The sequence below is a fragment of the Rhineura floridana genome, chromosome 6 (genome assembly GCF_030035675.1).
Source record: "Rhineura floridana isolate rRhiFlo1 chromosome 6, rRhiFlo1.hap2, whole genome shotgun sequence".
In the NCBI taxonomy this organism is placed as follows: Eukaryota; Metazoa; Chordata; class Lepidosauria; order Squamata; family Rhineuridae; genus Rhineura; species Rhineura floridana.
In genome coordinates, this window is record NC_084485.1 from 94,131,793 (window position 1) to 94,156,034 (window position 24,242).

The following is a 24,242-nucleotide window of genomic DNA, read 5'->3' on the forward strand; positions in this document are numbered from 1 at the left end:
ATCAGTGATAGTAATCCCCTCTTCTTCCTGGTAGCCCCACCCTCAGCCTCCTTTGGCATCTGCCATGTGTGCCTTAGTGTGCCTGAAAGATGCTCTGGCGCTTCAGCAAAAGGCCTCCCTCTCGTTTGGAGCAAGGGGGAGGTGTCATCTGCAGCGCCAGTGGAAAGCAGACAGTGTCAAGGGAGTGAAGACTTTTTTAAAAAAAATAATAAATAATTCATTTCTTTACTGTTCACGGCCCCCTCTGGATTACTTCACGGCCCCCCTGGGGGTCCCGGCCCCCAGGTTGGGAACCACTGATGTATGGGATAGTGTACTCTCATATAAAGTGGAACATAGGAAGCTGCCATTGGTCCATCTAGCTCAATGTTGTCTACACAGACTGGCAGCAGCTCTCCAGGGTTTCAGATGAGGAACATTCCCAGCCCTACCTGGAGATGCTGGGGATTGATCCTGGGACTTCTGTATATATAGCAGATGCTCTGCCACCGAACAATGGACTTTTACAGAAATGTAAAGATGAAAAAGCTCTGTCCCAGATCATGTGACAGGACGTACACTGCCCTAAAACCACTGTATAGAGATAGACATCTACATCAGTGCATGACTGTGGTTTCTTGCACTGAAGATTCTGAATTTCCCTATATACTTTTTTCCCCTGTACAGATCTGGTCCATCAACATCCCTTCCATCCTCCCTCCCCACAAGCCCAGGCTTAAATTTATATATATGTAGCTTGAACCCATTCCTTGCTATTTTTTTTTTAGATTAGCTTATAATTCAGCAGCAGCTTTTGGGGAAAATTGACTGGCATGTGGAGAGTAGAAGCCCTGTGAACCAATGCCACACAAGATCATTCTGTGGCCGGCTGGAATGTAGGCAAGTCATTATGTTCCCATTCCACTTTGCTATAATTTAGAAATGGCTGAAAGAAGAACAAAATTGGAAGAAGACTTTTCCTTTTGTATTTGGATGGTAGACTTGGATCATTTAGGAGTGGTCAGCAGCAATGCTGTCCAAAGCTAAGAGGTAGTATTTTAATAACACATGTCTGCTCTGTGATTAGCCCCTGTGAACTGGAACTTTGCTTTGACTGTTTGCTTTGTGTATTTTATAGGTGTGTAAACAGAACTGTCCCTGTTTCTTTGAAACAGACCCTTGTTAGGATGTACAAATTCCAGCAAAGGAGGGTTAAGTGGGTGTTGGTGACTCCACTAAAGCTGGGGAGGAGGATTTTTTTAATAAGGGCTAAAGCCCTACAGTTTACGTGCTCTGTGTCTGCCTGTGTTTGCATTTTTGGTAAAAGTGCTTTGCTATTCTAGTGCAAGAGTAGTGGGTGAAGTGGAATGGTCTACGCTTTTCTTGGTTAAATCCCTTTTCCTGCCTACAAATGCAATTCCTGACTTCAGTTTCAACAGTGAATAGTGTTATTAATGTCATCAGTTAATAACATGAAACTGTTTTGGAACACATTATTTCTAGTTCTGTTATTTTATTCACATTGTCTGTGTGCCACACCCAACCACAGACCTGCAGACAATTTTAAATGAAGAGTATATGACCCAAGGCTTCCTGTCCCTTTGATAAACGGAACAAAGAGAGAGAAAGACAGAGAGAGACCATTTTAAAACTGTCCAAAATCTATTATTAGGGCAATATCTTTATCACAGCCTTTCCCAACCAGTGTGCCTCCAGATGTTGTTGGACCACAACTCCCATCAGCCTCAGCTAGCATTGCCAATGGTCAGGAAGATGGGAGTTGTAGTCCAACAACATTTGGAGGCACACTGGTTGGGAAAGGCTGCTTTATCAGGTACCAACCAAAATGTTACAGCATAGCGTGAAAGCTTTTGAGTTCTCCAGAACTCTTCATCAGGCTAGATAATAAACAAAGCACAATGGAGTGGAGGAGAGAGAAGAAATGTTGGCTGGTGATAAAGCCATGATCCTGTATCTTTAAGATGCAGAGATTCTTTTGCTTCTATTGCCTTTTTACCTAGAAGACACACACCTAAAAGACTGTCTAGTTTCCCTTTACTGCAGCTTTTAGTCTACTAAGGAAACTATATTTCCTCTAAGGTTGGAGACCAACATGGGTAACAGCTGGTTTTTGTACTTTATTGGGCATTGCTCCTCCTCCAAAGGCCTTGGTATAAGCCTCATTTGCAACTGTTCTCCCAAGATTCATCTTAAGGGTGGTATTTAACACTTGTCCTACTCCAAGTAGACCCATCAAAGTTAATGGACATGACTAACCTATGTTCATTAATTTTAATGGGTCTACTTTGAGTAGGACTTAGTTGAATACAACCCAAAGACGGTGACCAGATACAGACTCAAGGCTTTGATGTTAGTTTTCTTCTCCTTCTCTATAAACCTACACGGTTGGAAAAGTGTCACATGGTGCCTTTGGTGAATGCAGGATCAGGACCTAATCAAATTAGCTTTTGGTTAAAAGCAGCAGCTGTAAGTTTTTAAGCTGCCTCTGGCAAAGCAGTAGTATGTATATTTAGGATTCTGCTGCTTTAAAAAAAATGGTTGAAACCATTCTGGGCTAAATCCCAGAGTCCTGTGCTTGTCAAGAGATCATACAAATAAGGGCCTTCACACTAACAAGGATGCAGTGTCTTTGTAATCTGTTTCTGTGAGGCAAAGCTGGCTTTACCAGGAGGTGAGTTCAAGTGGTGAATTTGGGTGTAGCTTAGGAGCAATGAGCTGTGTTGAGTATATGCCACTCCTTTTCCCAAAGCCTGGGTCTTGAAGCTTGGGTGAGAGAAATGATACTAGTATCTGCATGCATACAGATATGTAGGTGTTCCTGTAGAAGCCATCTTGTGCAATATGACTCTAGGAAGCTTGTATGCTATTTGCATACCTGCTTGGCGCTAGAGAAGGCTGACTAGATGTGCATGGAAACAAGTTTTACTTTTTTAGTATAGGAGGCAGCAAAAACTCAAAGGCCTTCTAGTGACAACAACACACTGTTTACCTGCCCTAAAGCCATTGTTTTATCTAATAGCAGGAAGTGATGGGTGGTTGCTTAGCAACTGCAGCATGTTTTCCCCTATCCTTGGTAAAATAATTAGCCAGATTGGGGTTGAGGTACTGCTGTGAAAGAGCAGTACTAAAACCTGGGATGGTGAGCCTTGAATTAGAAACTTCAAAATGATGCAAAATCCACTTGTCCTTTGTGTGTGTACAGGTGATCAGTTGAGGAACAATATGAGCAACATGCCACAAAAGAAGAACTCCAGTAGAAATAATAGGTGGTTCTGGGGCACAGGAGGTGCAAAATTACTGAGAGTTCAGAAAATCAGCATTCTGGTAAGTCACAAACTGTAGCCAAGTACCACCATATGATGATTTGTAAGGCAGTTATTGAAATATTTGCATCTTCTGAGTGCTTGTGCAACATCTACTTTAGTTGAATACTAAGTCATACTCGGACAGAGCAGACCAGTCAATGAGGTAAGAAGTTAATCATGACTAACTTCTGAAGTCTGTTGGTTTCATGGATCTACTTGGCGTATGAGTTAGATGTCAGACTTTGTCTTTGGGTCCAATCTTGGCCTGGAAGTGTCCGCAGTGCTGCTTATATAGATAGCATTATCTTCAATATCCACTGCTTAGAGTTTGACTTCTTGGTGGAACCTGTGTTACCTCTTTCCACATGTGGTCATTCTTGCCAAGATAGTCCATTTTCTGTAGAAAATAAAAGCTCATCAAACAACTTACAATTTAAATGAAATCTTATAAAATAAGTAATTTTTCACCATCTGTATGTGACTCGTTTTCACTACAGATTTTGAGTTTTCTTGACAAAGCATGGAGAGGTTTAATGTTACACAGGTGCTGGATCCTGGGGTTGGTTCTCTCTTTTGCTGCACAAAGGCAAGAGAGACAGAGGAAGAAATTCCAGGTTGGATGTGATGGAGGGAAAAAAAAGGTTGGATTCACCCCAAGGCTTAGGTGAGTCATGGAACTAAGCAGTCTCCTGATTATCCAATCAGTAAAATCCAGTGTGTCTCCATCTGATAATTTTCTGGCAGAAAAAGGAGTATCCAGTCTTTCCTGATGGATTGGATATTGCGTGTTAACTGGCTCTGGCAGTAAGCCAGAGAGAAGAGCTGAACTGTGGGATTTTATGACTTAAAAAAAAAAACACCTGAAGGGAGTCCGTGCAAAACACAAAACTTGAAAAATATGGGAAGGGGAGTCTGTATGTGGAATGTGGCTGTATGTTGAAAGTCAATTTGTGTTTGAAGGAAAGTAGCACAAACGAAAAGAATTTAAAGCACATCCAATGCACATTTGAAGCACGTGACTTCCCTCAAAGAATTCTGAGAGCTGTGGTTTCCCCTTCACTGAGCTGCAAATACCCAGCATCCTTAACAAGTGACAATTCCCATGATTCTTTGGTGGAAGTCATGTGTTTTAAATATGCATTGCATGTGCTTTAAATTTATGGTGTGGACCTGCCCATGAGAGCCAAACTAGATGTGATGGGGAGTGTTCACGTGTCTGTTTAATTTACTTTTAAAGTGTGAGTGGTGACATTCTAATATTTATATCAAAAACTGAGGAGGACACAGTCTTCTCCTCCCATGGAAGCCTTAACTTTCCCATGTTCTATGTTTGAACCTCTAGGTTAGATTGCTGCAATGAGCAATACATGGGGCTGCCTTTGAAGATTGTTTGGAAACTGCAGCTGGTACAGAATTTAATGGCCAGATTGCTGACTGGGGAAAGACAGTCTGAGCATATAACACAAACCTTGGCATGACTGTGTTAGCTCCCTATTAGCTTTCGAGTTCAATTCAAAGCACTGGTTTTCACCTATGAGACCCCAGTACCCCAAGGGCCACCTGTCTCCACATGAACCAACCCAGACCCTGACTTCATCTGAGGCCCTTCTCTGGGTGCCCTTCCAAGGGAGGTGTGGAGGGTGATGTGGGCTTTTTTAAGGGTGGCTCCCCGTTTGTGCAATGCTCTCCCCAGGGAGGTAGGCCTGGTACCATCACTAGATCCCGACAAAAACATTTTTATTCATGTAGGCCTTTACCCTTTAATTTGGAGTGTAGTTAGAAATGTTTGTGGCCTCTTCTGCTCATCTATTTAGCTGGATGGGTTGAGTTGGATCTGCCCTTTTATATATGTTATGGTTGAGCATTTTAGGGTCATTTTATTATTCTTATATTAGGTTTTAAGGTTTTGTTTTTTATATCGTGTGTCATGTTGAGTCACTGCTGCAAAAAAAGGCAACTAATCAATATAATAATATATATAATAATAATAATGTCCCAGGCATTTTTCCTAGTGAGTGGTAACCTACAGTACCCAAGATTCTTGAACAGGGGGGAAAGTGCTTTAAAAGTTTGGTGTGTATATAACCACGGACACTTCAAGAGACAAATGTGACATTATGGTAGCTAAGTATCTGTTCCTTTTTAAAGAATAAAACCAACAACAGCAGCTTCAATAAAATGCTTTCACTGAAACTGTCAGCATGGGTGCCCAGTGCAGACTGGGGCCTTCCCAGAAGGGGAAGGTAAGGGAGCTTTAACCTTCTGCTGCCTGCTGTGGGAATCCAAATTACCCCTCCTGTGCTGGCAATCTGTGTAAAAACAAAACGTGGATGTAAAAGCACTGATTCGAGCTGAAATATTAGTTTGGCCCATGTACAAGTCAGTGTAGCAGTGTAGCTCACTGGAGAAGGGCAGCGTCTACAGGAAATTGATGGGCTAGCTTGAACAGGAGAGTGAGCAAATCCTCGCTTTCCATTTTCAGTTATCTAATTAATGAAATTGTGGTAGTAATCATAAACCCCACATTATCTTCAAAGGAAGCCTGTGTGATAATGTGCTTTACATCCTGGGTGACCAAAAACAACAGCTAAAGATGGCCTACTGGCTCTTAAACTACATATACTCCATTTGATTGTAATAGTACTAAAGTTTTTCATGTAGCTTACACCATTTATGAATTCAACTTTAAAATTGTTGTAGAAGTACTATAGCGTAGAAGGCTTTTTCTGTTTTATTTATTTAAAGTTGAAAATCTGAGGCTTGTGCAGCCCATTTTGTAAAAAGAATGCTGGATTTCAGTCTGAACAGTGTTGTTGTGAAGTGCTGTGTTTTTGAGAGACTTTCCGTTCCCCTCCCCAACACCCACTGCTGCCCTTCTCTGGGAGAGAGCTACACTCTCCAGGGCTGTTAAGTTTGTGCTTATCACACTTGAAACAATGCTGCTTACCTCACAGCAAAAGCTGGTGCTCTGAATAGATCCTAGAGCAGGAAGTGTACCCAAGAGAAAAGTGGCAAGGGGCTGGCAGCTTTGAATACGGAGCTGAAATTATTATGTCCAACTAGAACAGTCTTTGCAAATCAGAGCTCTGGGAGGCTCTACTTACTGACCCATCTCCATATAGTCCTTCCTTGGCTGCACAATTCCTAGTGTTGTGGAAGAGGCTTCAGTCTCATGGTACATAGTACTAGTAAAGGCAACTACATTTGCTATTTAAAGCAACATATTCCTGAGCAAATTCAGACGATACTGAGTGGGCTCTTGGAGACTTGCCTTTGGTTCATTGGTTTCTAATTGGTGTGGTGACTAGAATGTTTGGAACTGCCGAATATGAGATCAAATCCCAGCAATTCAGTTGGTGCATCTAGTGGCCTTGAGACTAGAACGGTCTGCTTTACAGTTCAATTTCACTCACATTGCTATGTTGCACTGAGGCTCTTGCAATATGTCTGAAACCTGCTTCATTAGTATGGACACCATCTGGATAGAGATGTCACTTGGCATGAAGTAGTCAGATGGCTCAAATGGTCAGGTGGTCTATGTACTCCAAATCTGAGTTCCCACCACCAAACTGTTCCGATTAATGTGAATGGATGAAGTCCATGGTGCCAGCTGTGAACTCCAGAGTAGGGGGTGGTTAATTCCAGGATATTGATATGGTGTAGAATTATGTAATCGCATGTGAGCTAGTGTCCTCAGGTACTCTCTGGTTATTGCCATAGTCCCCCCAAACATTTTCTATTTAATGGGAATAAAGACAGAATATATCAATGATAAAACAAAATACACAAGAAACCAGACAAGCAAAGCAGAGGAAAACAATGCAAACAACCCTCCCCCCAGAAAAACTGAGTCATTGGGTGAGTAACACAAATAGTCACAGGAAAATTATAACCACTGGGACAAGACTACATAAAAACAAGGAGCATCAAGTAGTCCAAATGGTTACTGCCATTGTTCAGCCTTCCCCAACCTGATGCCCTGCATATGTTGTTGAACTCCAGCTGCCATCATTCCTGACCATTGGGTATGCTGGCTGGGGCTGATGGGACTTGTAGTCTAACATATGCAGGGTAACTGGTTGGGGAAGGCTGTCATAGTTAGCTAAAATGTGGGCTATTGCACCCACTATTTAAAGGATATTAAAATCCTAATTTGAAGGCTGTGTGGTATGGCAAATATTTCAGTGCTACAGATACATTTGGAAAGATGACATAGAAGCCAAACTATGAAGACAAAAGGGTAGTAGTTAACTTTCCTACAATATATAACTTTCTTTCCCAATCTATTCAGTCCAGCTGCCTGTCCTCAAAGAACCATGTTGACAATGCTGTGATTAATAGGAGCCAGCATGGGTTTGTCAAGAAAAAATCCTGTCAAACTAATCTCATCTCTTTTTTTGATCGGGTCACTAGCCTAGTAGATGGTGGAAATGCTGTAGATGTCATCTATCTAGATTTCAGCAAAGCATTTGACAAAGTCCCCCACAACCTTTTGATTAGCAAACTGGTCAAATGCAGACTACATGGAAATACTGTCAGGTGGATTCACAACTGGTTGGAAAACCGTACTCAAAGAGTGGTCGTCGGTGGCTCTGCTTCGGACTGGAAGGCGGTTTCGAGTGGAGTGCCACAGGGTTCTGTCCTGGGCCGATACTCTTCAACATTTTTATCAATGACTTAGATGATGGGGTGGAGGGAAGCCTTATGAAGTTTGCAGATGATACGAAACTGGGAGGGATAGCTAACACAATGGAAGACAGGAATAAAATCCAAAGGGACCTGGATAGACTAGAAAATTGGGCTGAAATTAATAAAATGACATTCAATAAAGACAAATGCAGGATTCTGCATTTAGGCCACAAAAACAAAATGCACGGGTACAGGATGGGAAATACCCGGCTTAGCAGTAGTGCGTGTGAGAAGGACCTTGGAATTGTAGTGGATCGCAAGTTGAACATGACCCAGCAGTGTGATGCTGCGGCAAAAAAGGCAAACGCAGTTTTGGGATGCATAAACAGAGCTATAGTTTCCAGGTCGAGGGAAGTAATAGTCCCACTATATTCTGCATTAGTCAGGCCTCATCTGGAATACTGTGTTCAGTTCTGGGCACATCATTTTAAGAAAGATATAGACAAGTTAGAGCGGGTTCAGAAGAGGGCGACAAGGATGATAGCCGGTATGCAGAACAAGTCTTATGAGGAAAGGTTGAAGGAACTTGGCATGTTCAGTCTGGTGAAGAGAAGGCTGAGGGGTGACATGATTACACTCTTTAAGTACCTGAAGGGCTGTCACATAGAGGAGGGTACAGATTTGTTCACTGCTGCCCCAGAGGGTAGGACTAGGTCTAATGGTTTTAAGTTGCAGGAGTGTAGATTCAGATTGGACATTAGAAGGAACTTCTTGACAGTAAGGGCAGTTCGGCAATGGAACCGACTGCCTAGGGAGGTGGTGGGATCCCCTTCGCTGGATGTCTTCAAGCAGAGGCTGGACAGCTATCTGCGGGAGATGCTCTAGCTGTGGATTTCCTGCTGTGAGCAGGGGGTTGGACTCTATGGCCTACAAGGCCCCTTCCAACTCTATGATTCTATGATTAACTAGTGCTCCCAAATACGCCTTGTAATCTTTAACAACTAAATGTTTGAGAGCTTTCATCATTACAGTAGGTAGACCAGATGACAACAAAATTACTTTATGTGGGAATGGTGTCTTGCTGATAAGACTAAAACAACATCCTCTTTTCTGATAAAAATCTATAGTTTACTTGTGTCTTCAGGTAGTCTAGGATAGCCTTGCTTGATGTCAGGTTCCTACAGAAACCATGCATATATTGTCTTTTAAAAGTATTTACAAAAATTTGTTTCTATAATTAATAAGTATTTTTTAAAAGGGTGAAAGTAAAATCAAAATTATATTATACTTCTTGACAAGAGAAACTAAACAAGAAGTTAAACTTGCCAAACATTTTCAGCACTTCCAAATTCTAAAAATTAGAGATCCACATCAACCACAAAAACAATGGTTGCAAGGTTATGACCAAAATCCTAACGTATTTATTATTTATTATTGTTTATTTATTACATTTATATTCCGCCCTTCCTCCCAGAAAGGCCCATATCTACGTCTAGTATCTATTTCCCACATATCAAGCATGGTGTGTGGGTGATTGTATTGTGAGAGAACTTACAAGGCCAGTAACTGTGTATAACAGTTTTCTTGAAGGCAGTAAACTGTATTGTATTGAGAAGTTTGTGAAAATAAAAAAGACTGTCTCATGCCCAAGGCGTATGCATAATGTTACTGAAGTATTCCTGATCAATTGTCAAAACTTTCCTGTCTACTGTAGTAGAAGTACCATGGCAGTACTGACAGGTTTGAGCGGTCTCTACTGCACTAGTCAGATAGGAGTACAGCTTTCTCCCACCCAGTCACTCACTAGACATTCCAATAGCAGGGGACAGGGCCGGTTCTAAAGGGTGGCCAGGTGGGGCACTGGCCGAGGGCCCCTACGCTCCCCTTCTGCAATCCGCTGCAGGATTGCTGCCACAGATAGCAGGGCAGGACCTTCAGAGCCGCCCGCCATTCCGCCGCTTCACCTACCTTTCTGCTGTTTTTTGCGGCTGCGCACACTGCGTGCGCAGGTTTGCCATCAACCAAAATGGCGGCCAAGGTTTCCCTAAGGGGCTGAAGCAGCTGCCGCCATCTTGGTTGATGGCAGCAATGCACATGTGTAGCACGCATGCGTGCCATCAACCAAGATGGTGGCAGAGGCTTCAGCGCCTTAGGGAAACCTTGGCCACCGTCTTGATTGATGGCAAACCTGCATGCGCAGTGCGTGCTGCCACAAAAAACAGCAGAGAAAGATAGGTGAAGCGGGGGAATGGCAGGCAGCTTGGGATTTCCCGCCCTGCGATCCATGGTATCAATCCTGCCACGAATCACAGAAGGGGAGTGCCGGGGCCTGGGGCAGGCTGGTGCCCAAGGGCCCCCGCATGCCTGGGGCCGGCCCTGGCAGAAGAACTGGTAGGAGGTAGTTCTCTCTCTTCTGTAATTTGAAGGGCATGCCTAGCAAGCATATATTGATAACAGTCCCCAAAGTTCTTTGACAAGGCTGCTGGGGAATTCTGTTACAGATCTCTAGCCTTCCCCGAAGAAGAAAAGGAACATAGGAAGTTGCTTTTTACAAAGTCAGACCTGCGGCCCATCTTACTCTGTATTGTCTACACTGACTGGTAGTGGCTCTCCATGGTTTCAGGCAGGGGACTTTGCCAGCCATACCTGGAGATGCTGGGGATTGAACCTGGAGCTTTCTGCATGGAAGGCAGATGCACTGCCACTGAGCTATGCCCCTTCCATTAAGAATGACCATAGAACCATTTCAAACCTATACTGCAGATATGTCCTAAATAAAAGTGCCAAGAGGAGGATGAAAGATCAGAAGGTCACCTGGGGCTCAAGAATGCAGTGTACTTTAAGGTTTGCCCTACTGGAAGTGTACTACTTGTTTGACTCCTGGTTCAACAAAATGAATCTTAGCATGGCTGTTTGATTACTGCGAGTTTCTTGGAAATTCCTTCTGAACTCAGATTACATATGTTAGTTACTGTGCCAATGTGTAGACAGACAAAGGACAGTCTGCATTACAACTGGTGACTAAGGACCACCATTGTGGAGTGAATACACAGTATGCACCTGGATCCAAATTGCTGCTCTTGCTCTGTCCAGTGCCTGAAAGGGAAGAGGACCATCACCGCCCAGGGAGGGAGAGCCATCTGCCTGCTTTGCTGCTGCTGCTTGGTCAACATCTCTGCTCTCTCCTTCTTGGGCTCCTGCTCTGCACGTGGGCACCTTGCAGGACCAGGCTCCAGGTACTCAGCCAGCTGTGCCTGATACTGTTCCACCTGTCCCTTCTCTGGAGGGGATATATAAGCCGGCTGGCTGAGGGGGCTTGGGAGATCCAGTGCCTGCAAGGGAAGAGGACCATCACCGCCCAGGGAGGGAGAGCCATCTGCCTGCTTTGCTGCTGCTGCTTGGCCAACATCTCTGCTCTCTCCTTCTTGGGCTCCTGCTCTGCACGTGGGCACCTTGCAGGACCAGGCTCCAGGTACTCAGCCAGCTGTGCCTGATACTGTTCCACCTGTCCCTTCTCTGGAGGGGATATATAAGCCGGCTGGCTGAGGGGGCTTGGGAGATCCAGTGCCTGCAAGGGAAGAGGACCATCACCGCCCAGGGAGGGAGAGCCATCTGCCTGCTTTGCTGCTGCTGCTTGGCCAACATCTCTGCTCTCTCCTTCTTGGGCTCCTGCTCTGCACATGGGCACCTCGCAGGACGAGGCTCCAGGTGGCGCTTTTCCCGGGAAGAACGGTTTGAGAGCTGCGTTGGTGCGCATGGAGCACGGGACTGTGGTTGTTGTGTAGACCTGAATGGAATGAGTGGATGTTTGTATGACTGTATGTTGTGAGTGTGTGTGTATTTTTATTTTATTTTATTTTATTTTATTTTATTTTATTATGTGCCTGGGCGGGAGGATAGGGTATTGGGAGGGGGGACCAGAGGGGGCCCCTGTTAGCGTAGTGACGGGTAATGGGAGGTATGGCGTTGTGAGCAGGACATGCCGGTTGAGGGGAACTCGGCCCAGACAATTGGTGGCTGTACCGTGTTCCGGTCCTCCCCACATCCACAGGATTGCTGGTAGTTCTATCAGCCAACTCTCGGATCTCCAGTTGCTGCTTCTTAATGCCAGATCGGTAAATAATAAAGCTTCCCTCATCCATGATTTAATTGTGGATGAGGCGGCCGATCTGGCATTTATTACTGAGACATGGGTGAGCGATCTGGGAGGCATTAATCTCTCCCAGCTGTGCCCACCTGGGTACTCGGTTCAGCATCTGGGTAGATCCGAGGGTCGGGGAGGGGGAATCGCTGTGGTCTATAGAAGTTCCATCCCTCTCATTAGGCACCCTATCCAGGTAGCTAATGGTCTGGAGTGTCTCCATATTACGTTGGGTCAGCGAGACAGACTGGGAATACTGTTGGTGTACCGTCCACCCTGCTGCCCAACAGACTCCCTAACTGAGCTGACGGAGGTGGTCTCGGGTTTGGTGTTGCGATCCCCCAAATTTATGGTATTGGGGGATCTCAACATTCATGCCGAGACCGCTTTGTCTGGGGCGGCTCAGGACTTCATGGCCTCCATGACAGCCATGGGGCTGTCTCAATTTGTTACTGGCCCTACGCATATTTCGGGGCACACTCTAGACTTAATTTTTGCTACTGGAGTAGGGGATGGTGATCTGGGAGTGAGGGATTTTACATCTATTCCTCTGTCATGGACAGATCATCGCCTATTGAGGTGTAGGCTCACAATGTTTTCTCCCCTCTGCAAGGGTGGAGGACCTATTAAGATGGTCCGCCCCCGGAGACTAATGAATCCTGAAGGTTTTCAGAAGGCTCTGGGGAGTTTTCCGGCTGATAAAACTGACGCTCCTGTCGAAACCCTGGTCAATCTGTGGAATACGGAAATGACCCGGGCAGTTGACATGATTGCCCCGGTGCGCCCTCTCCTCTGCAGAGCTCAATTGGCTCCGTGGTTTACCCCGGAGCTAAGAGTGATGAAGCAAGAAAGGAGACGGCTTGAGTGCAAATGGAGACGAACTCCCGACAGCTGTGGTCTTGCACTTGTGAAGATCTCTACCAAGCTCTATGTGAAGGCGGTGAGGGCAGCGAAGAAGCAGTACTTTGCTGCCTCCATTCAGTCATCTTCTAACCGCCCAGCGGAACTTTATAAGGTTGTTCGGGGACTTTTACACTCTGGTCCTCAGAACGCAATAATACCATCAATAGCCCGCTGTAATGAGTTTGCGAGACACTTCCAAGATAAGATCGCAAACATCCTCCGGGACCTTGACTCCAATATTGTAGCAGTTGAGCCTAATGAGGTGTCCGGAGCACAGTCCTGTCCTGTTTTATTGGATGAATTTCAGTTGGTTCAGCTCGAGGACGTGGACAAGGTGCTTGGACAGGTGCGGGCGACCACTTCTGCTCTGGATCCTTGCCCCTCATGGCTAATAAAAGCTAGCAGGAACGGAACAGCCGGATGGGCCAAGGAGGTGATCAATGCCTCTTTACGAGAGGGAGTGGTACCACCCTGCCTGAAACAGGCGGTGGTGAGACGGCTGCTAAAGAAAACCTCCTTGGACCCTGAAAATCTTGACAACTATAGACCGGTAGCAAATGTTCCGTTCCTGGGCAAGGTTTTAGAGCGTGTGGTCGCTCACCAGCTCCAGGCTCTCTTGGATGAAACTGATTATCTGGATCCATGTCAATCGGGCTTTCGGCCGGGGTTTGGTACAGAAACAGCCTTGGTCACCCTGTATGATGACCTCTGTCGGGAGAAAGACAGAGGGAGTGTAACTCTGTTGGTTCTCCTTGATCTCTCAGCGGCTTTTGATACCATCGACCATGGTATCCTTCTGGGACGTCTTGCGGACTTAGGAGTTGGAGGCACTGCTTGGCGGTGGCTGTGCTCCTACCTCAAGAATCGTCTCCAGAAGCTGGTGCTTGGGGAGCATTACTCGAGTCCCTGGATACTCCAATATGGGGTCCCACAGGGTTCAGTTCTGTCCCCCATGCTCTTTAATATCTATATGAAGCCGCTGGGCGAGGTCATTAGGAGATTTGGAGTGCGTTTCCAGCAATATGCTGATGATACGCAGCTCTACTTCTCCTTTTCATCTTCTTCAGGTGAGGCTGTTAATGTACTAAACCACTGCCTGGCCGCGATAATGGACTGGATGAGAGCTAATAAACTGAGACTCAATCCTGACAAGACTGAGATGCTGTTGGTGGGGGGGCTCTCTGCCCAGATGGTTGATGTCCGACCTGCCCTAGATGGGGTTACACTCCCCCTAAAGGAGCAGGTCCGTAGTTTGGGGGTCTTATTAGATCCGCTCCTGTCACTGGAGGCTCAAGTAGCCTCGGTGGCACGGAATGCGTTCTACCAGCTTTGGCTGGTAGCCCAACTACGACCCTATCTGGATAGGAAGAACCTTGCCACAGTTATCCATGCTCTGGTAACCTCTAGATTGGACTACTGTAATGCACTCTACGTAGGGTTACCTCTGAAGACGGTTCGGAAACTTCAGCTGGTGCAGAATGCTGTGGCCAGAGTTCTTACTGGGACAAAAAAATTTGATCATATAACACCTGTCCTGGCCCAGCTGCACTGGCTACCAATATGTTTCCGGGCCAGATTCAAAGTGTTGGTTCTTACCTATAAAGCCCTTAACGGCATCGGACCGCAATACCTGGTGGAACGCCTCTCCCGCTATGTACCTACCCGGTCGCTGCGCTCGACGTGGAAGGCCCTTCTCCGTGTCCCAACGCATAGGGAGGCACGGAGAACGATAACTAGAGCTAGGGCCTTCTCAGTGGTGGCCCCCGAACTATGGAACGCCCTCCCTGATGAGATACGCCTGGCGCCTTCTTTGCTATCTTTTCGGCGCCAGGTAAAGACCTACCTCTTCGCCCAGGCATTTTAAAAATTTTAAAAATTTTAAAATTTGAATTTAAAATTGAAAATTTTTAATTATGTTTTATTGTGTTTTTGTATTTTAACCTGTTTTATTATGCTGTACACCGCCCTGGGAGCTTATTGCTATAGGGCGGTCTAAAAATGTAATAAAATAAATAAATAAATAAATAAATAAAATTTACAAGGCTTGTATGTTGAAGCCTGTATATCTTTCCACTGCTGTATTGCTGGGGTATGGTGATAATCTCTTGGCTAAAAAGGAGCCAAGAGCTCTTGAAACCAATGTTACATAGGATGCTTGAACCTGAGAGCCTTTGGTGATGTATTACTACTGCTTTTAGCGTGAGATGATGGGAAAGGTTGGTATGATCCTGCCAACCAGAGTCTTTCTCTCTCCCCCCCCATGTTAGTGAAACAGGAATGGGAAAATGGGACTCTAATATGAGGGAAACTTGTGGCTCCAGGAAACCTAATTTGCTGAGTATGGCAAAGCATCAGAAAGAGACTCAAGAATTAAAAAAACAATATTTTGTGCATTTGGCAAAATGGCATTCTTTGCCAGCTTAAATTCAGCTGTATTCTGGATTCAGCATTCTATGCTGCATTAGTCAGAAAGTGGTAGAGCTGCCTTCCTCAGCCTGTTGCCCTCCAGATGATTTGGATTACCACTCCCATATGCCCCAGCTACTGGTTTGCGGCTGTTGGGAGCTGTAGCCCAAACATCAGGAGGGCACCAGGGTGGGGAATGCTGCAGCAGAGTACTAAGTTTTACCAGTTACTTGCCTTCTCACTCCTTCTCCCCTCCTGCCCAATCTATGCAATATTTCCCAACTTGCCCCTCACCTTATTGTTAAAATTAAACTTGTTTGGGAACTGTGGTTTGTCTAACTGAACCAGAGTTTGGGTGCCACTGGGAACTGATTCAAAGAGTGTAAACGCAGAAAAAGAACAAGTGCATGACCTGGATGCTTACACTTCATTCATGTAGCAGGAGACCATTGCCAATATGTATGAAAAGCAATGCAAAAATACATAAACGCCATTCGTGAAAGGTTTAAAAACACAAGTAAGAGCTAGTATACGTAGGAGACTGAAAATATCAAAAGGAAGGTAAAGACAACTGAATGCTAATACCAAGTATGGACTCAGTGAAAGAATATCTTAAGTCAGCATTGGCCATGTTGCTTGTGGCTAGGAATGGGATTCATTAGTCAATGCCAGTTCAAAAGCATTCTGTGTCGACCTAACAGACTGGCATTGATTCAAGTTTGTTCTGAATCTGTTAGCCACTGCTTTTACCGATCCTTGTTTTTTTCACTTGGAAAAAATATTGATATTTTAAGGGAAATATTGATTATCATGCTTACAAACTATGTTTTAGAGGCAGGTTTTTTTTAAAAAAGTCCATTTTCAAAATAGCCACAGAAATTTGCTACATTTAAATCTAACCCTAAGCGATTGAGAGTAAGCAAATTAATAGAAATTTTGGTACCAAATCAGAATTGGGTGGAATTCTATCACATCCTTACCTATGGCTGATGAGAGCTGTAGTTCAACAGCACCTGGAGGTGATCGCATTGGCTATCCCTGCCTTAAGGGAGCAAAGAGGATCTTGCTAGGTAGGGAGTTTGAGATTTTGGATGCTGCCGCAGAGAAGATGTAGCATCCATGGTGACTACTACAAATGAGGGAATTCATTTCCTATAGTTTGCTCATATACCTCAGAATCCAGGTTATGATGATGCTGCCTGGGCCAAGCCTGGCCAGATTCTCTATGATATAAGAGCAGATCTGCCAGTGACTTCAAGGTAGGTGAGACCAGCAGAGGAGAAGAAAATTAAAGCAAAAGGAAGGAAGGATATTAGGACTTTGATTACTTGGGTTGGATGAATCTTGTGGCCAAAAATATTAAAGGTCCTGTGCTTGGACCTTAATGTAAAAAGACATCTTTTGCAACTTTGGATGAATGTACAAAAAGTTTAACATTCTTTGTTGGGTATCCACCTGAGCTTTCACTGGCTTGACTACTGGCTTATGTCAGAGGGCCTGTTTACATGCCCAAAAAATCTGCATCCACTGCTTTTTGCAGATCCTTTTAATTTGGACCGTTTACTCAACGTATTACCCAACGCACGTGCATTGTACTGCTTTTGCCTTTAACTCCGGATTAAATGGATGCAACAAAAACCAGCATTTGCTTTTAAAATCCGCACCTGCTTCTACCGTGTATTACCTTTTAAGCACCTTTTTTTGGCTGCACAGTTGCTTCGCCATTAGATCCTCCCTTTTCTCTGCCCCTTTAATTGTCTCTGAGCATCATTTGGTTTCCTGCAGTTGACGAAACAACTTCTGGTTGCTCTCACCTTCCTTTCTCCTGCTTCCCCCCCCCAGTACATTTCCTCCCCCGCTCCTTTAAACAAAATCATATTCCCCACCCCTTCATCGAGGGTAGCAGGGCTGGAGCTCGTAAAATTCCTTCCTCGGAGTTGTGGTTTTGGCGCTGTTTACGTCTAGTGTGTGTGTGCGCGAGAGAGAGTGTGAGAAAGTGTGTGTGTGGAGGACCTCTTCTGCCTCGTAGCATCCCTCTACTCCCCCCCAAAGCTGGATCTCTCCCCCCCTCAGGCTGATGCATGCTCCTTTTTCGCAGCCACGCGAGAGGAGGCTGGTGAAGGCGCCACTGGGGTAAGGGGAAAGGGGAGCTGTCTTGGCGTCTCATCCCAGCATCTGCCCCACTCACGGAGAGCGATAATATTAAACGGTCAATGCTTCCTTTAGTGGCTGCTTTTAATGTCTCTCTAAAGATAATTGTTTGGGGTTTTTTTATGTTTCCCAGAACGCATGCTGAGGCTTGTCCCGGGTGCCAAAGGCACACCAATCTCACACAGGGAAAGCCTAACAGTCCCGGGTGGGAGCAATTCCCTTTCTTTCAAGTGCCTGTTCATTTAGGGAAACACCGCCCCTTCCCCGCCTCTGCAGTTAACATGCTGACGTGGGGGCGCGGCAACAAGGAAATGCTGATAGCAATAAACGCACACGTGTGTGAATGCTACAAAGAAAGACAGCCAATTCGTAGCGAGGGCAGAAGTATGTGAACTGTCAAAATCAATCGCAATGGGAAAAGCAGCATGTTTAATGTGAATCTGGGGTCCCATGTAAACAAGCCTTAAATCTGAGAGCTAGGGTTTAAATAATGCTGAAGCCCTGAGGAAGATATCAAATGCTGAGTACAGTTGTATTTCTGGTTATGCTAGTTTAGATTCATGGCAGTACATCTGAAATTACCACTTACCTCACTCATTTATCCTGCTTTGAACATAAGAAGAAGCCTGCTGGATCCAGTCAAAGGTCCATCTAATCCAGCAAAACTGTTTTCTGCAGTGGCTAACCAACTGGCTCTGGGAAGCCCACAAGAAGGCAACAGCCCTCTTCTGCTCTCCAGCAACTGGTATTCAGTGGCATGCTGCCTCTGAAGCTGGAGTTTCCTTATAATCGTTATAACGTGAAGACATTGATTTATCCTCCATAATTTTCTCTAACTGCCTTTTAAGGGCATCAGTTCTAGTGGTCATCATCACATCTTCTGGCTTTGAGCTCCATAAATTAATTATGTACTGTGTGGGAAAAGTACTTTCTCTAATCTGCCTGTTCTACATCTTCTGCCACTGCATGTTTCATTGCCAGTCTCTTGAGTATTAGTATTACATATGAAAGGAAGAAAACTTTCCCTGTCCCTTTTTCCATACCAGGCATACAGTGTCAGCTCCAGGTTTTGAAGGGCTTTCCGCTTCCTCACCAAAACACCACTTGCTTCCCTGTCTTTCTAGTTCAATCCACACAATTGCCTGGGAGGGAGAGCACATGGGAAGCGGAGAATGCTACACCATCTCCTTGCTCCTGTCAAAATGGGCCCCCTGCACAGGTATGGACCTTGACAGTTGCCCAATAATGCCTACCTCCAATCATGCATAATTTTATAAGCCTTGATTGTATCTCCTCCCACTGCTTTTTTTCTTAACTGAAAAGCTCAAAATATTCTAGCCTGGGGATGGGGAGCCAGTGGTCCTTCAGATGCTGTTGTATTCGCGACGGCAATGCTAGCTAAGGTTGATGGGAGCTGAGAATCCAACAACATCTGCAGCACCACAGTTTCCCATTCCAGCTATAGCCTCTCCTTAGAGGGGCATTCCAGTCCCCTGATCATTTGGTTTTCCGTTGTTGTAAAGTATTTTCTTGGTCTACACACTTTCAAAAATATGGTATTATCAGAACTGTACACAATATCCCAAGTGTTTGTTGTTGTTATGTGCCTTCAAGTCAATTACGACTTATGGCAACCCTATGAATCGGTGACCTCCAAGAGCATCTGTCATGAACCACCCTGCTCAGATCTTGTAAGTTCAGGTCTGTGGCTTCCTTCTTGGAATCAATCCATCTCTTGTTTGGCCTTCCTCTTTTTCTACTCCCGTCTCTTTTTCACAGCATTATTGTATTTTCTAGTGAATCATGTCTTCTCATGATGTGTCCAAAGTATGATAACCTCAGTTTCATCATTTTAGCTTCTAGTGACAGTTCTGGTTTAATTTTTCCTAACACCCAATTATTTCTTTTTTGCATTCCATGGTATCCACAAAGCTCTCCTCCAACACCACATTTCAAATTCGTTTTTCTCTTATCTGCTTTTTTTCACTGTCCAACTTTCACATCCATACATAGAAATCGGGAATACCATGGTCTGATTGATCCTGACTTTAGTGTTCAGTGATACATCTTTGCATATGAGGATCTTTTCTAGTTCTCTCACAGCTGCCCTCCCCAGTCCTAGCCTTCTTCTGATTTCTTGACTATCGTCTCCATTTTGGTTCATGACTGTGCCAAGGTATTGATAATCCTTGACAAGATCAATGTCCTCATTGTCAAGTTTAAAGTTACATAAATCTTCTGTTGTCATTACTTTAGTCTTTTTGACATTCAGCTGTAGTCCTGCTTTTGTGCTTTCCTCTTTAACTTTCATCAGCATTCGTTTCAAATCATTACTGGTTTCTGCTAGTAGTATGGTATCGTCTGCATATCTTAAATTATTGATATTTCTCCCTCCAATTTTCACACCTCCTTCATCTTGGTCCAATCCCGCTTTCCGTATGATATGTTCTATATATAGATTAAACAAATACGGTGATAAAATACACCCCTGTCTCACACCCTTTTCTATTGAGAACCAATTGGTTTCCCCATATTCTGTCCTTACAGTAGCCTCTTGTCCAGAGTATAGGGTGATCAGGATAATCAGATGCTGGGCACCCCCATTCCTTTTAAAGCATTCCATAGTTTTTCATGATCTACACAGTCAAAGGCTTTGCTGTAATCTATAAAGCACAGGGTGATTTTCTTCTGAAGTTCCTTGCTCCGTTCCATTATCCAATGTATGTTTGCGATATGATCTCTGGTGCCTCTTCCCTTTCTAAATCCAGCTTGGACATCTGGCATTTCTCGCTCCATGTATGGTAAGAGCCTTTGTTGTATAATCTTGAGCATTACTTTACTTGAATGGGATATTAAGGCAATAGTTCGATAATTACTGCATTCCCTGGGATCCCCTTTCTTTGGAAGTGGGATATATATTGAATGCTTCCAGTCTGTGGGCCATTGTTTAGTTTTCCATATTTCTTGACAAATTTTTGTCAAAATTTGGACTGATTCAGTGTCAGTAGCTTGTAGCAACTCCATTGGTATGCCATCTGTTCCTGGGGATTTGTTTTTTCCAAGTATTTTAAGAGCAGCTTTTACCTCACCTTCTAAAATTTCTGGTTCTTCATCATATGGTTCCTCCGTGAATGAATCTGTCATCCTTGCATCTCTGTTTTATAGAGTTCTTCAGTGTATTGCTTCCATCTTCCTTTTATTTCATCTCGGTCAGTCAGTGTGTTCCCCTGTTTATTATTTAACATCCCTACTCGTGGTTTAAATTTCCCTTTAATTTCTCTGAATTTTTGGAATAGGGCTCTTGTTCTTCCCTTTTTGTTGTCCTCTTCTATTTCTATACAATAGCTATTGTAATAGTTTTCTTTGTCTCTACGTACTAGTCGCTGTATTGTTGCATTTAGGGTTCTGACCGTGTTTCTATCTCCTTTTGGTTTTGCTTTCCTTCTCCCTTTAACCTTTTAAAGAGTTTCTTCAGTCATCCATTGAGGTCTTTCTCTCTTTTTAACTAGAGATATTGTCTTTTTGCATTCTTCCTTGATCATGTCTCCAACCTCAGTCCATAGTTCTTCTGGTTCTCTAAGTTTAAAGCCTCATATCTGTTCCTTATTTGATCTTTATATTCTTCTGGGATGTTATTTAAATTGTATTTTGACATTATGATTGCTTTGTTGTTCTTCTTTAGCTTTTCTCTGATTTTCGATATGACCAGTTCATGATCTGTACCGCAGTCTGCTCCTGGTCTTGTTTTTGCAGAAAGTATAGAACTTCTCCATCTATTGTTGCCAATTATATAATCAATTTGATTCCTATATTGACCATCTGGTGATGTCGTCTTTTTGGTGTGTGATCAATTTCCTCCTGTGCGTCTGCGTGAAATGTCTCCAGTTCGTCTTCTGTGTTTGCTGTTGGAGCATAGACTTGGATGATGGTTAATAGGTTTCCTGTTTAATCTCATTGATATCTCTCGCTCAGACCTTGCGTTGTAGCTCCTAATTGCTTTTGCTACATCACTTCTCACTATTAAAGCAACCCCGTTTCTTCTTGATTTCTCATTTCCTGCATAAAATATTTTGTAGTTGCCTGATTGAAAGTGTCCCATTCCCGTCCATTTTAATTCACTTGTGCCAAGTATTGTAATGTTGATACGTTCCATTTCTTGCTTGACAATTTCTAACTTTCCCTGGTTCATGCTTCTCACATTCCATGTTCCTATTGTGTGCGTCGTACAACTCCGGACTCTCCTTTTGCATCTGTGTGCATCAGCCTCTGGGCTTCCTTTCGGCTTTGACCCAGCTGCATCATTAGTCACAGCACTACTTGTACTTGTCCTTTGTTCTTCCCCAGTAGCTTGTTGAGTGTCTTCTGACCTGGGGGTCTCATCTTCCAGCACTATCTCATGTTGCATTTTGGATACTCTGTTCATAGGGTTTTCATGGGAAGAGATATTCAGAGGTGGCTTACCATTGCCTTCCTCTGATTTGGATGCATCTTAGTCTGGTGTCTCAGCTTTTGACCATTCCGACTTGGGTGCCGCTGCTAGGAGCCTAGCCTCTTGGTCTAGACTCCTGACAGCATTGCTCTCAGCTTCTTCTAAACTCTCAAACCCCCTCACCATGTTAAGGTGTGCATCCAAAAGGGGGATGTTGTAAATGTGTATATATGTATATATAAAGGCATTGCAATATTAGCGTTTTTTGTTTTCCATTTACAGTGTTAACACTAACTTTACATCTCTTAACAATTGCATCTCTTCCAGGTAGTCTTATATCTGATCTTGAGCTATTTCTTACAATAACCTTAGTGCAGTTTCTTATTTGCCATGTTCAGCATCTAAATGTTGAAGTAATTAAAGCCAAGCAGCAGTAGCTAAGCATTCTAGTTCCATCCCATTTGTTCTTGCTCTGTATCCATTTTGTGGTTCGCTTGCGTAAGAACCACTGAACAGTGATACTAGAATTTAAACGCTTGCCTGTGCCTAACATTTCTGTTCCTGGAAACCTGGAGATCACTGGATGGAATAATATTTTTAAACTAACTGTATTTTAGAATGTCTTTAGACTGTATCAAGCTTTTTAGAATGCTTGTTTGTTGTTGCTGTTAAATTGTTTTGTGAGGTTTGCTGTCCTGGGCTCTTTTGGAAAGAGTGGTGGGATATAAATATAATTTTAAAAAAATAACAGGACATCTACATAAAATAGGTTGTGATCAGATCTTATTTCAGAGTGCTACCTATTTGGAGAACAATAGATGAGAGTGTAGAAACACCAACTGGCATTAATTAGAACACAGTACAGTAAGTTGGCACTCCATTATTTTTAACAGGAACACTGTTTGTTTTTTAAAGAGTCTAGGGTTCAAGCAAACTAGGAAGGTATATAATTTGTTTTAGAAGGCCTGATCTTAAACCCTAATTGCATGGGGATAGTATGTGTTTTTGTGGGAAAAACACTCTCTGAACATGCTTGGAGACACTTCACACGTTGTTGGGCTGTGTACATACAACATTTTACTCTGGAATCAATCGAGACTGATTACTTGTTTTTTCGACTTAGTCAACACATAATCTAGATCTATTGCTTATTTTTTGTCCCTGAGAAGTGCTTCTTAAGTCGGTTTAATTCCAAAAATAAAAGCTCATTGCAGATTGATTCTGTATTACCCCTGCTGTGTCCATTTGAAAACAGATGTAAGTGGTCCTGACAATGGGGGTGGTGTATTCACACCTGCCCAATGATGGGTGTATACCGAGATTGCAATCGCCACTTTCTTCTTCATTCACCTGGGGCATGTGCAGGGAGGAAAATGTGTGCATAACCCTTACCAAAGGGAGGGTTCTCAAATGTGTATTAAATAACCACATCCACCATTGTGGACATGAGGATTCAGAATCAATCCAGATTGAAAGCAGCATGTTGAGCAGGAGCATGAACAATTCCAGATTGGAAAAAATCCTTATATTTATGTGCTATGAGTGGGTTAGTGTGTACATGGCCTTGGACTCTGTCCTGGTACTGGAGACTGATTATGGAATTAAACCCTGGTGAGTGCTCATTATACAAATAAGGTAAGAGCTTATTTTTCAGACAAGGTAGGGAGCCAGTTATCTGCATTTCTGTTAATGCTCTGTAGAATGATGTCTATGTGAATCTGAGACCAAAGCTGTTCAGTATGTCATAGGCTTACATTTTTCAAATTGCAATATCAACCCCCACTTCAATGTAGATGCATTGTTTTTTTTTTAAAAAAAAACCTTGTCTGTGTCATCTGTTAGTGTTTCCATTGCTTTTTGGTAGGATTTACTTGGACCATTTACAAAGCACATAACTCTTGCTTTCTGTGAGACTTCCACACCTCAGTGGCAGTGGGAAACACTGAGCACAGATTGCATTTAAATGAAGTCTTGCAAAGGAGGTGTTCCAGACACTGTCTGGAGAGGCTGAAATCTTTACCTGATTCCCTAAAATGTCTGCAAATATTCAAACCAAGTTAAAAGGCTGTTCTGCATTTAGGCAGCCTGGAACTTCATGGGGGAAAGACATACGGGGAAGCTGGTGGGGGTGGGGTGGAGATAGGGATGTGATTTATGGCTTTGGGGAACTGTTCTCGCAAGGGCCGGAAGAATGGCAGAAGGAACAGTTCAGGAGTAAAACATATAGAACTGGGAATACAGTTAACAAATCCTCCAAGAAAGAGCTCCTTTTAACAAA

At 43.8% G+C, this 24,242-nt stretch overlaps 1 protein-coding gene across 3 annotated transcripts in view; it reads left to right on the plus strand.

Annotated features, from left to right (window-relative positions):
- The first annotated feature begins 2,499 nt into the window (after positions 1–2,499).
- ACOT11 (acyl-CoA thioesterase 11) overlaps positions 2,500–24,242 on the plus strand; it is a 155,087-nt gene continuing 133,344 nt past the window's right edge. Inside the window, exons 1-2 of one of the 3 annotated variants that reach the window (XM_061633093.1) lie at positions 2,500–2,671; positions 3,203–3,324. In XM_061633093.1, coding sequence (XP_061489077.1) covers positions 3,223–3,324 — 102 coding nt within the window. In that variant the 5' untranslated portion in view covers positions 2,500–2,671; positions 3,203–3,222. The remainder of the gene's footprint in view (positions 2,672–3,202; positions 3,325–24,242) is intronic. The other 2 variants (XM_061633092.1, XM_061633095.1) reach the window with 2 other exon arrangements.